At 40.1% G+C, this 11377-nt stretch overlaps 1 protein-coding gene across 41 annotated transcripts in view; it reads right to left on the bottom strand.

Moving 5' to 3' along the window:
• Positions 1–11377, bottom strand: part of LOC118410340 (myocyte-specific enhancer factor 2A-like) — a 55802-nt gene that overhangs the window by 25920 nt on the left and 18505 nt on the right. For 32 of the 41 annotated variants that reach the window (XM_035811963.1, XM_035811961.1, XM_035811960.1 and 29 more), the window contains 3 exons: positions 1363–1544; positions 1034–1147; positions 772–883 (listed from right to left, as the gene is read on the bottom strand). In XM_035811963.1, coding sequence (XP_035667856.1) covers positions 772–883; positions 1034–1053 — 132 coding nt within the window. In that variant the 5' untranslated portion in view covers positions 1054–1147; positions 1363–1544. Of the gene's footprint in view, positions 1–771; positions 884–1033; positions 1148–1362; positions 1545–1766; positions 1918–2711; positions 2732–2756; positions 2777–11377 lie in introns of those variants that run through there. The other 9 variants (XM_035811994.1, XM_035811983.1, XM_035811993.1 and 6 more) reach the window with 4 other exon arrangements.

The following is an 11377-nucleotide window of genomic DNA, read 5'->3' as shown; positions in this document are numbered from 1 at the left end:
TCTCATAGCATTTGGCCTTAGTCCTTGAAAGCCAGTGCAGTGGCTTTCCAAGCAACATTAAGACATCTAACAGTTCTGGGTTATTCATAACTGAGAGAGTAGGAGCTTTAGGAATACATCATTCAAGGGACTCTCACAGGCATGGCTTTGAAAACACACATTCACCAGTATGACGAAAGTACTTGACGTGTGTATGTCTCCCTTTCTGAACATGTTTAAAGGGGGAAATCATGCCAATTGTACGCTACATTTCAATTGTTTATTGGCTCAAAATAAAGAGCTTCACCCTCGATATATGCAACCTTTTTTTTCTACAATGATCTTGGCTTTGTTTAGTCAAAACAGACACACCAGATGTACATGCTGCTGTTTTTGGACCAAATAATATATACTTCAACCATTTTTACAGGTGTGCATGCAAATGTTTGGGTTTTAAACATGTCATTCCTTGCAAATGGAAGGGAGTTTAAGGGAAGTCTCCCTGACAACAGTGTGTCTGTAACCTGATGACTTCATCATACCTTATCTATCCTACACATGGTGGTGGCTGTCTCAATCTGAAGGTAATCCAAATCTCAATACATTGACCACAAGCAATTCCAACTTCATAGGACTGAAATCCGCCCTGATAACAGAACAGAGAGATGTTCAAACTTTCTATTCCTTTTAAAAATTGGAGGAAAATTGGAAGGTAACTAGGAGACTCAAGCTGACAAGATACGCGAGGAGGAGAGACGGCCTCTGATTAGTGAGGAGGCAGTCCTCTAATACCTGGATGTTGTTATCGAGCTGCACTAATTTTTCCTGTAGTTTCTCAGCAAAGCTGAAGCCACTTTCTTCTTTCACAAGTTTCACAGGCTGTGCAGGAAATGTGCCAAGTTTGCTGAAGACGGTGATACAAAATTACAACAAACATGGGCAAATATTACCTTTAACTTCTGCAATATCTTAGTTTGAGAACCCCATAACTCCTCAATAATATCCCACTAAAAAAGCATGTAACATCTCTGGCACATGAAACTGTGTGTCCTACCTGACGGTTGCGTTCATCATCAATCCGAGCAATCTGGATTTTCTTGCGCCCCATCGCTTTCTTCAGTTGTCTTTCAGTAGTTTCAAGTACAAGGAAGTCCGTAGCAAAATAGTCCTGAAGTAAAACAACGGACAAACATATCAGCTGTTGCGGTGTACAATCTCTGGCAAGGGAGTCCAGAAGGTGTATTTGTACTATACCAATAGAAGATGGACCAAGCTTACAATGGTTGACAGGTAAACAATACAGATATCCATAATACCACTTACGTAACATGGGGGGAGAGACAAAACACAATGCAAGAACAACTGTAAAAGTGAGGTACTTACCTATCTGTATAGTTTGGTTGTGTCTAGTCGTCTCCCAGTCTTCCTACGTCGCATCCCTGTCCATTTGGACCAGAAGAAGTGCAAGTGGTGGCTGGAGTCACTGGGGTTTTTAATCCCGTAATTTCACGGTCGCTGCCCTTCAATCAAAGACTCAATAACCCAAACTGATGCCCAAAGGGATTCTGGAAAAGAAAAATTACTGGTCATTAGAATTACTCCTGTACTTTTAATGGATTGGTGAGGATGGCTGCAGGGGCAGCCACCTCTCTAACGACTTCCACTGTCTATGTGTTAGGCAAAGGCTATTAACAGTAGGTGTTCCAATAAACTTCCCCATAGGCCGTAGAGAATAAGTACCTTAAAGCGTGATCGTCAGGAGTCAACAAACCTTTAATACCTCCTACCTGAGCTACGGAAAATGAGGAAAAGGTCCCGTGTGAATCTGGTGGAGACGCAACGCGTTCAACGGTGCTTGTACAGAGTAAACCGTTAGGCTTCCTGTCAATGGAAGCATGGAAGATGGCTGCTACACTGGACGGGGAGGGTAGTTTGTAATACCAAACCAAGCAATAAGGCCATTTACCCTTGACACGCACTGTCCATGCCCAAATTGGGAGGTTGGGAGGCTGCCTATGACCTGTTATGTACGCCCCTTCCCAGGGTAGGCAGATAAGAGGGAGGGGTAAACAGCCAGGCAGAAGCCCTCCCACATAGCTGACATGCCACCAAACTCACTACCGCCCCTGTCTCCAATGACATCAGTTAGAAGCTAAACAAGTGTAACTGACACTGGGTCCTGCACACTGGTCCAAAACATGACACTTCTTTAAAACCCTCTCAGAAGGCTGGCCAGCATATTGACCATGCAGGACTACTGACAAGACAATCCTGTGAGAACCCCTTAAACTGTTTATGATAGGTGTGATATGGCAATACAACTCCCAAAAGAAAACCCATTTTGTTCTCTGTACTCTCTTGTCTTGTACAATAAAATTGCAACATTACTTTAAAACTTGTAATTTTCCCTTTAAATATTGTATAGTTTGTCTATTGTCTATTGCTCATTCAAACTAATATCTGGAACTATGCAACAAACTTTACGTTTTTCTACCATGAACTCAGTTACCCTGTACATCTTATGTACAGTCTCTCACTGTTAACTTTCTAATCTTCAATAATCGGAGGAGGAGACGCAAAACAAGAACCCTATGTGTGGCCTAATTGGCCTGGAGCAGTTGGTGGGAGCAAGCGGAGCAGAATGCCATACATGGCACATCGAACCCGGGCGCCTGCCATACCACACATACGAGCCATGCCTGGGCAGTAACCATCCTACTCTCATCACCAACCTTCCTGAACTCCTGCACAAAAGGCCCTGTCCACCTCCAACCTACCCCAAACTCATCATCTCTCCTCTCCTCTCCCACTGAAGCTCACAGGATTGGGTTCCAGCACATCACAGTGCGATGAGGGAGGTAGCACCCCACACAACATCCCTGAACATGAGATGAGTCTGGGCTGACCTTCATAGTTCACATTCCTGGACATCATGCCCAGCGCTCCTTCATCTCCCATCATAAGTCATTAGGAAATCAATATCACATGTGGGTATTGTTCACCAGCAGCACTTAGTTTAAAAAACTAAAACTTCAGCAGAAAGGTAACACTGGATGTCTGAAAACCAGTGAATGCGGATAAATCTAACAAATCACCAGGGAAAATTCAAAAGGAAAATTTTAAATTTGAAAGTTAGTATGACATGCAGTAACAGTGGGGTTCAAGCGCCGCCAAACTGAACATGCCAATGGTTCTGACTAGGGGTGGGTACCGGTACAGAAAATTCAGGTCCAGGTCCGGTCCAAAGGATCAGGTCCAGGTCCGGACCTGAACCTGGACCTGATTCAGTATAACTCCTACGAATGGTCCATTTCACTAAAAAGAAATCTGTTTGGTGGAGTATTAGACTGGCATTTTAAAATCCTACAATGCTAACTGCACCTGTAGTACGATTGGCTGTAAAACTTGGTAGAAATTACTATAAACTCTACTCTATTTCACTATTGTTATTTTCTTCCACCTGCAAGCGCCAAAACGTGTGAATGCCTGAGAAAATAATCTGTTAATTTTCTAGTCGGTCCAACATCCGGTCCGTTTTTTCTGGACCGGTCCAATAAGAAAAAACGGTTTAGCACCGGTACACTGTACCAATACCCAGCCCTAGTTCTGACCCTTTCGGCGTAGTGGTTAGCGATATTGGGTTTGTGAGCACTATTGTTTCAATGCTGAACCTGATCTGGTGTTGCAAAGTTAATTTTAATCCTTGGTGCAAACAGTCAGTGGTAGACCATTTGCACGAAATTATAATGCAGCACTCCACATTTGGTGGAGTTTTAAACTAAGTTGAGCCAAACGAAATATGGTTGTCTGGCGTAACTGGGTAAACAAGTATGTCAAACCCTCCAGTACCTTCAATGATTAGGTTGAACATTAAAACACCTGTTACCTTCTGCATTATCAAACTTAAGTACGAAGACAAGATTTCTTTGCAAGTTTCAACAACAAACAGCCTTGTCAGCATACGAAGTCGGATATACACAGATTGCTTCCCCAAATTCATTTCACTTTCTTGCATTTCTTTCTATCTCAGGAGACTCGCCTAAAACACATGAGAACGACAATGCATCCAAAAATTCATTGCAGCAACAACGACCAGTGACAATCTAAGTACAAAAAAATCGATGTTATCCATATTTGCAGCGCTTTGATGTGGCGTTCCTCAGATAAGGTTGGCGAGTTATTGCCTGTCAGAAGAGAAACGACAATTGGGACAACCAGCATATGCAGAAAGGCTGCTGATGACAAAGAGTGATGACAAAGGTAGCCAGCTAGCTTTGATCTGTTGGACCTACCCTCCCACAAGGCACCAATGAGTACCAGACAGGCAATTGGAAACAATACACATCTACCTCGCAGCCTGGAATGGTTTTGTTACCAATTTGTCAGTCTGAAGGGACTCGTGATACAGTATTGACTAAAACTAAAAAACACCAGGTTCAATGTTTGCAAAAAAGAGACACTAAGTTCTATAATGTTCACATGTAATGGCTTTCTTTACATGATTTATAATTTTACAGAATATCTAAATGATACAGTACTACTGCTCACTTCAGCATGTCATAAAAATCATGAGAATATTCAAATTTACACAACAACTTGGTATGTCATGGACTGTTTTAACTCCAAGGAAAGCCTTGAAGATCAAAACAATATTGGGTCATAGATTTGGGTCATACAATAGAATAGCTTTGTGATAGCCCATCACAAGCGATTAGGGACAAATCTTTATCATTCAGAATTCATTCTACTGCACTATCACACAAAGATAGAAGTGTCATGATACTACAGGGAAGAGAAAAAGACACAATTTTGTACAATCAAAAGCTTAGCAATTTCACTTTACAACTAACGACAAGTCCAACCACGATACACAATGGTTGTACATTTGAACTGAAGAGTTGAATGACCAGAAAATGGCTTGCCTTTGTGATGATAACAAAAGTCTTCCAAACATGAAAAGGTCGAAGTAATTACTGCGAAGGGTGTTGCCTTTTCTAACCACATAATCCAAGGCCAAATAACGTTTGGATGAATTGGATGGGACAGAAAAGAAGTCTAGCACATATTCGCGTTTAAAAACCACTAGAGCACAAGTGATCACATTTGAAAGGCGTCAATCAGGACATATACCCTACAATTGAAAGTCAAAAGGAACCTGGTCACCACCACTGCCTTAGGACAACAAGAGACAAACATATGCTATTGAAGACTACATATAACTTGGACATTTACAAATGTAAAATCTAGCTAAACGTTGTATGATTTATATTTCTAAAATCATTGAATATATATCTAACTGTAGCTCAAGTTTGCCAGTTGTTCTATCATCATCGTCATGTATAGTTGTCCTATTGTACATAATGTTTTTCTTCTCTGACTAGCTGTCAAGATTGTAATGTCTCCTGCAATACTTCAATCAATCCCGAGACACAAAACATTAGCAATTCATCCACAAGTTGCTGAAGAGTCCTAGTGTGAATGACTACTCATTACAAATATTGGTGAGAAACCACTCTGCCCTTTGGACGTTATTCTAACAGAACATACTTTTAACATGCAGCAAATAGTACAATATTTCAAGAAACTGTGATATGTTATGTAACATAACTAACATATTCAAACTTCAGATTGATAGTTTTATTACTAACAATTACCAAAAGACAAAATTAACTGCTGAAAAACAAGGGTCTTGGTAAACAACAAAGAACAATTCAGCATACCTATAGCTTACTCTGTAAACACATCTTCCCGGTAGATGGCTCAAATTACCCAACACTACCTTTCTGAGCATGACATCAACAACACTAAACAAAAAGGCAACTGAGCTGTGGTCCTTTCAACCCGCTTGGAAAACCCCACTGATGTCATGCACCAAAAATACCTGGTATAAATACACTGTTCTGTCAGGAAAGGAACTCTTCTCACTAAGTGTACTTTCCCCTGATCTATCCCCGTATAAAATACACCTCTTGACTTCTGTATTAGCCATGGGTTAGTTTCACCAACCGGGCTACAGAAATACCCTCTGGTTGTATCAAAATTATAAGAGATAAAACAGGAATATGCAGGAAAAATGCAATAAGCACATCAAAGGATGCTTTCCAAATCAGCAAATTTGAATAATCAAAGCAGTATTATATCCACAGGGTAACATTAACAGCCAATATATATACATATATATCTAATATAACCAGTTAGGCACACTCTCTTCATTCCTTGGTAAATTTAGCCTCTACTTGCTAGCCAGTTTGCTAACCTGTACACCCACTCAATTCCCACTACATGAAAAACAACTTTCTGTCTCTTAAGGGCAGGAGATACACGTGAGTGACAAGAAAATTAGCCAACGACAATCTCACACAAATGAGTGTTGAGAAGACTTGTTCAATACTCTCAAATCGTAGACAAGGTGTACAATAGGCATGCCAGTACTGACAGGCATACTGTGATGACATGTTAGCCTATGGCCGAGCAAATAAAATACAAGACCTTAATCTTTATCATTATGTGTCAGTTGGTATAGCAAAGGCCATTACTTTGTGTCAATCCAAATGGAAATTGACAGACTGCACCCTTTCTGTGCTCCTTACGAACAAGTTTTCTTTCTTTCTATTGGCTTATGATATAATGTTATACTATGTCAGGGCTCAAAATACCACCAGCTGTACTACATATGTTGTATACAGGGAAAATTAAAAGTATGTAAGTGCTTATGATGTCCACCTGAATGTCCATGTACTGGATTCATACTCAAAGGTTCATTTGGATTTTTGTTTGCTATATTGACTGTTTTAATGGTTTCTTGTTTCATTTCACATGTTTCAGTGTGATCCAAACATCCTAAACTCTGAGCGGTGCAGGTACAATCTGTCTAGTGTAGCTGACTTTCAATGTAACCTGCAGGAAAATGTATCTTGACTTGAGCCTTGGCTATATTATCAACATGCCATGAAAGCAGTTGATAAGTAAAACCTGGTCAGCAATTATGTGAATTGTGTCCTTCTCTGGCTTCCCTATTGTCCTGTCTGACATGATGAATTTACAAAGCAGTACCCTGACACAGTAATAGGCAAGAAGCATTCAGCCAGAAGTGAGCTGACAGTACCTAAATACAAAAGCTACACCTTCAGGACAACAGTTTAGTTTTTTAGAATTCTAAGCACTCTTCAGCCAGCCATTAAAACCTGTCTGCAATGTGACTGAAAAGCCTCTTATGATCTTACAATGATGTCCCATTGACGTCACCATTGGTAGCCACTCTTCAGTACCGTACTAGCTGGCTCTTAGCCTGGTCTTAGCAATCCTCTCTTTGCAATGATGTGAGTAGTTATCCTCCAACATTCAATAGTTCAAATGTAAAAAATGTATGTCTATGGGCTGAGAAAGTCACATTCTGGGTGTTCATGTCACCATATGTACTCACAGCTACAGTTCAGAGTAGTTTAGTGGATAAGCTATTTATAACTTGAAACAATATATTTTATTTATGACATCATGATAACAATACAATTCTTGTGCACATTATCTGTAAAATATATGCCTTTATAAGTAACCAAGGCTATTTCTGGCAATTGGCATTTCACACCTGTGTTATTGTGGCAGTACAAACAGGTCTGACAATACTTACATCACATGAAGGTACATTGCAATGGTCAGGTAAAAGTCAAATCATGCAACTGTAAATTGACAGATGAGGAGAAAGCAGGTTTTCTTGGTGTGTCAAACAGTAGGTTTCAAATAGTAGCAACTGTAGTAATACTCATTATGATCTCTTGAAGATTTAGGCCCAATCTAGACACATTTTTTCCCAACATCTGCGGAGATGTCGGGGGGATCTAAACCGTAGGGACAGGACACCCGTGGCACTTGGATTGCAGTCATGACACATTGCGCGATTTTCAAAATGGTGGCGGAATGGTCAGCAATTCTGTTCATGACAGATCAGATCATGTTCTCTCTGTATCTCACAAGCATGTTTTTAAACATAAGAATATCAGGAATGACGGCACTGGCCAACTATGTCAACTATAATATCTACCATGCTTTCGTCCTTGCTGCCCTCATCATGGCGGAGGTGGTGAGCTGCTCCACCGCTTGATCTTGCATCATGCAAGGAGTCCCGTTTGGGAGCAACACAACTTGTCCTTGACACACTGAGTGAAGCAGAGTAGTACCACTATACAGTAGTAGTAGTGCTTATATCACAAACTGATGCAGCTATATAGCCTAATGAGCCCACGTTATATGCTAATAAGTCCTCAAAAAGTCGGGACATATCTACACACACGCAAGTCGTCGGGGACTCCTGCTAAGCTGTCGGGCGAATACTCCGGACCTTTCGGGAGAAATTTTGATGGCACCTTGCGGCGATATCTGCAGTTCCATCTAGAAGCTGGAAAAACCTGTCAGCGACAAGCTGTCGGCTCACAGATATTGGGAAAAACTGTGTCTAGATGGTGCCTTACAGTATGCCCTTTCTTTTTCCACAGCTCTCTTGAAGTTCTACTAAAACTAATCACGTATAACTTACTGTCAGCACTGCTCCTTAACATAATCCTATACCGACAGTGCATTTTTCTCTGAATTGACATGATCTCTCCCAGGAACAATTACAGAACGCCAGCCTTAGACAGGCTACCTTGGGGGCTTTGGATGGATGCATCTTCCTCTAGACTGTTAGAAATTGGAATCAGGTTTGCTGTTTGTATGTTTTCAGTACATTGGAGGTTAGAAAAATTTCTACTAGCATAAAAACATTTTTCTGGTTTTAACCAAGATGAGAAAAAGATTAATCACTATTCTGACACTATAATAGGAAACACACAGAAAAGTACAGTTTATGATGATGAATTTCTTTTTTTTTCGCATATCAATATCATCTCAAGGACCTTATTTTTCTCTTACCATCTTGAAAACACCTGCAATTCATCTTGCCTGAGTGTAGCTGATAAGATTTGGTAGGAACTGGTGACCTTTGTTTAACACATCATTAGTAAAAGACACTAACAAAATGTTTTATCATAGATTCATACCATCTTGAAATCATTTAAAAATACAAGAAGTTATTTAAGTAGGAAATATTATGACATCATTGAACAAGATCAGACCAAATCACAATATTGAATGCATTGTTTGATATCAAGAATATCTAAAAATTGCACTTGAATGTAGCTATATTCTTTACACTGATCAACATGTAGTTATAGTCAAGATGACAACAGCTTACTTTCCTTGTGAAAACTGGCAACTTGTATTTTGATCAGGTGCAAACCATTCTCTATCATCTGTATGTTTCATGGTAATACCTGTGTCATTGCCTCTTCCATACATCATCAAAAGGAAAGAAATCTATCCCAACCTACCTCTGTGCCTTGCTGACGTCAAACCTCATGAGTGCATGACAATCCTGCCAGCCCACACTTCACAGCAATGTGAAAATTAAAGCATCCCTTCACCCTAGCGTGCTAGATAAACAAGCATGTGGCCACAGCTCCCTGGAGGTGCCCTGACAGTCAACATACACATCAGAAGAGCATCGGAAAGGGTCAGTCTGGGTTTCCTAGACTTTGGGGCAGGGCCAGGATCTGCACAAACAAATGGGCCAGTTCCCACAAACCACTGGCATAGCTACACTAGAAGTAGCCTAGTTATCAATGGTGCTCTGTGCTGAAAACACTGGATTCACTGTTAAATCTGAAAGCCAGTAAGGTGTCCTGTAAAACTTCATTCCATATATACCCTACCAATATTCAAACTTAACCGATTTGAAATCCAGGGCATTGACACCAAGTATACCCCAATCCACGGAAAGTCAACAATTTTACCCCCACTACCACCACCATGACAAAATAATGACAAATTTGTGGTACACTGTACAACATGCTGTAAAGGTCAGACCATGCTTAGTTCTCGATCCTGAAGTATAATTAACTACAGTACATGTCCAGAAGCTAACGTTAAACGATTGCCACCAACAGCATTAGACATCCAAGATCACAGAATACCATGTACAATGTCAATAATGCATCTATAAACTCCTGTAGACTAAGTGTGCTGTACAAAATCAATTTTGTACATTGTGCAGGTTGAGAATACGTTATGCATGGCACAGCCATCTCTTTTATTATTTTTGGACTCTTGCAATTATGCAGAAAAGAAAATTGTCGCAATGCAACTTGACTTCCCTACCTGAAACAAGGTAACATGTATATGTCACAGTGGAGATCACGATCCAGGAGAATCGCCGATCCTCCTAGGAGAGATCGCGATCGGAGTTTCTCCTAGGAGAAACTACGATAGATATAAGAAACAGATCCCGATCGCAATCTGTACTAGTAGAATCGGCGATTCTCCTAGTATAGATTGCAATCGGGATCTCTCCTAGGAGAAACTCCAATCCAAACTCAAACGATGCTAAGATGTATGAAACAGCAATAATTTTTTTGATAAACAATGATGTTATTCGGTATGGTATTGATGCAAACCTACTAACTCATTACCAACTACACTCAAGCCTACTTGTGTCACTTCTACAATGTTAACTTCACCGAAGACTATCACACTTAAGTCACTTCTGCAACTTTACGCAAGGTACACTATAGTATATAGCATCACTTTCATGGTAAATTTCATGTGAGTATGTTTTGTGATAAAGTAATTTCTGATAAAGTAATTTCTTTTAAAGTAGTGGCAAAAATCTTATAATATGTGAAAGACACCAACAGGTGATCAAACAATGTGTCAGTATGCAAATTTCACGACTTTTGGAAGAACAATAACCACTGTAAAGTTGTCAAACAGGTGTTAAAAAATCAAGCAGAGTTTCAAGATATTACTCACAATTTCACACCTATTGAGTAACATGCATTGGCATAATACCGGTAGTAAGACTTACTATACCGTTAGATTAAAAATACTTGGAACTTAAAGAGATCTACACATGCAACAATAGTTATTTCTGACCTGTGCACACTTCAGACATCTAGGTGTCCAATACATCATTTACAAAGCATCGATAACAATGCATTCGAAGACAACAAGGCCAAAAGTTTTCAGTATACTTTTTTTTAAATTTCGGGGTAGGCAGCTCGTCGTGGGACGAACACACTGTCACATTCATTGCCAAATTTATATAGATCATAATTACACATGCTCACGGCACAAGACGAACATGATTCAACAACAATCTTGAATTTCTGTTGGTGACCTACAACTCATGTAAAAGTGTGAAGAACCGTTGCATAATACTTAATAGCCCGGATCTACGACTGAATGGGCAAAATTGAACGTACGCAGCCATTTTCCCGCCATTTTTATATCTACGCTAGCAGTGAAGTGTACGTCATAGCGGTTGTGACGGACAGAAGTTAAATGAAATTCCTGACAGTATACGTCCGTT

This window comes from Branchiostoma floridae, chromosome 2 (genome assembly GCF_000003815.2).
Source record: "Branchiostoma floridae strain S238N-H82 chromosome 2, Bfl_VNyyK, whole genome shotgun sequence".
Taxonomy (NCBI): domain Eukaryota; kingdom Metazoa; phylum Chordata; class Leptocardii; order Amphioxiformes; family Branchiostomatidae; genus Branchiostoma; species Branchiostoma floridae.
Note: the sequence above shows the minus strand (reverse complement) of the source record. Positions and strands in the feature narration are given on the sequence as shown.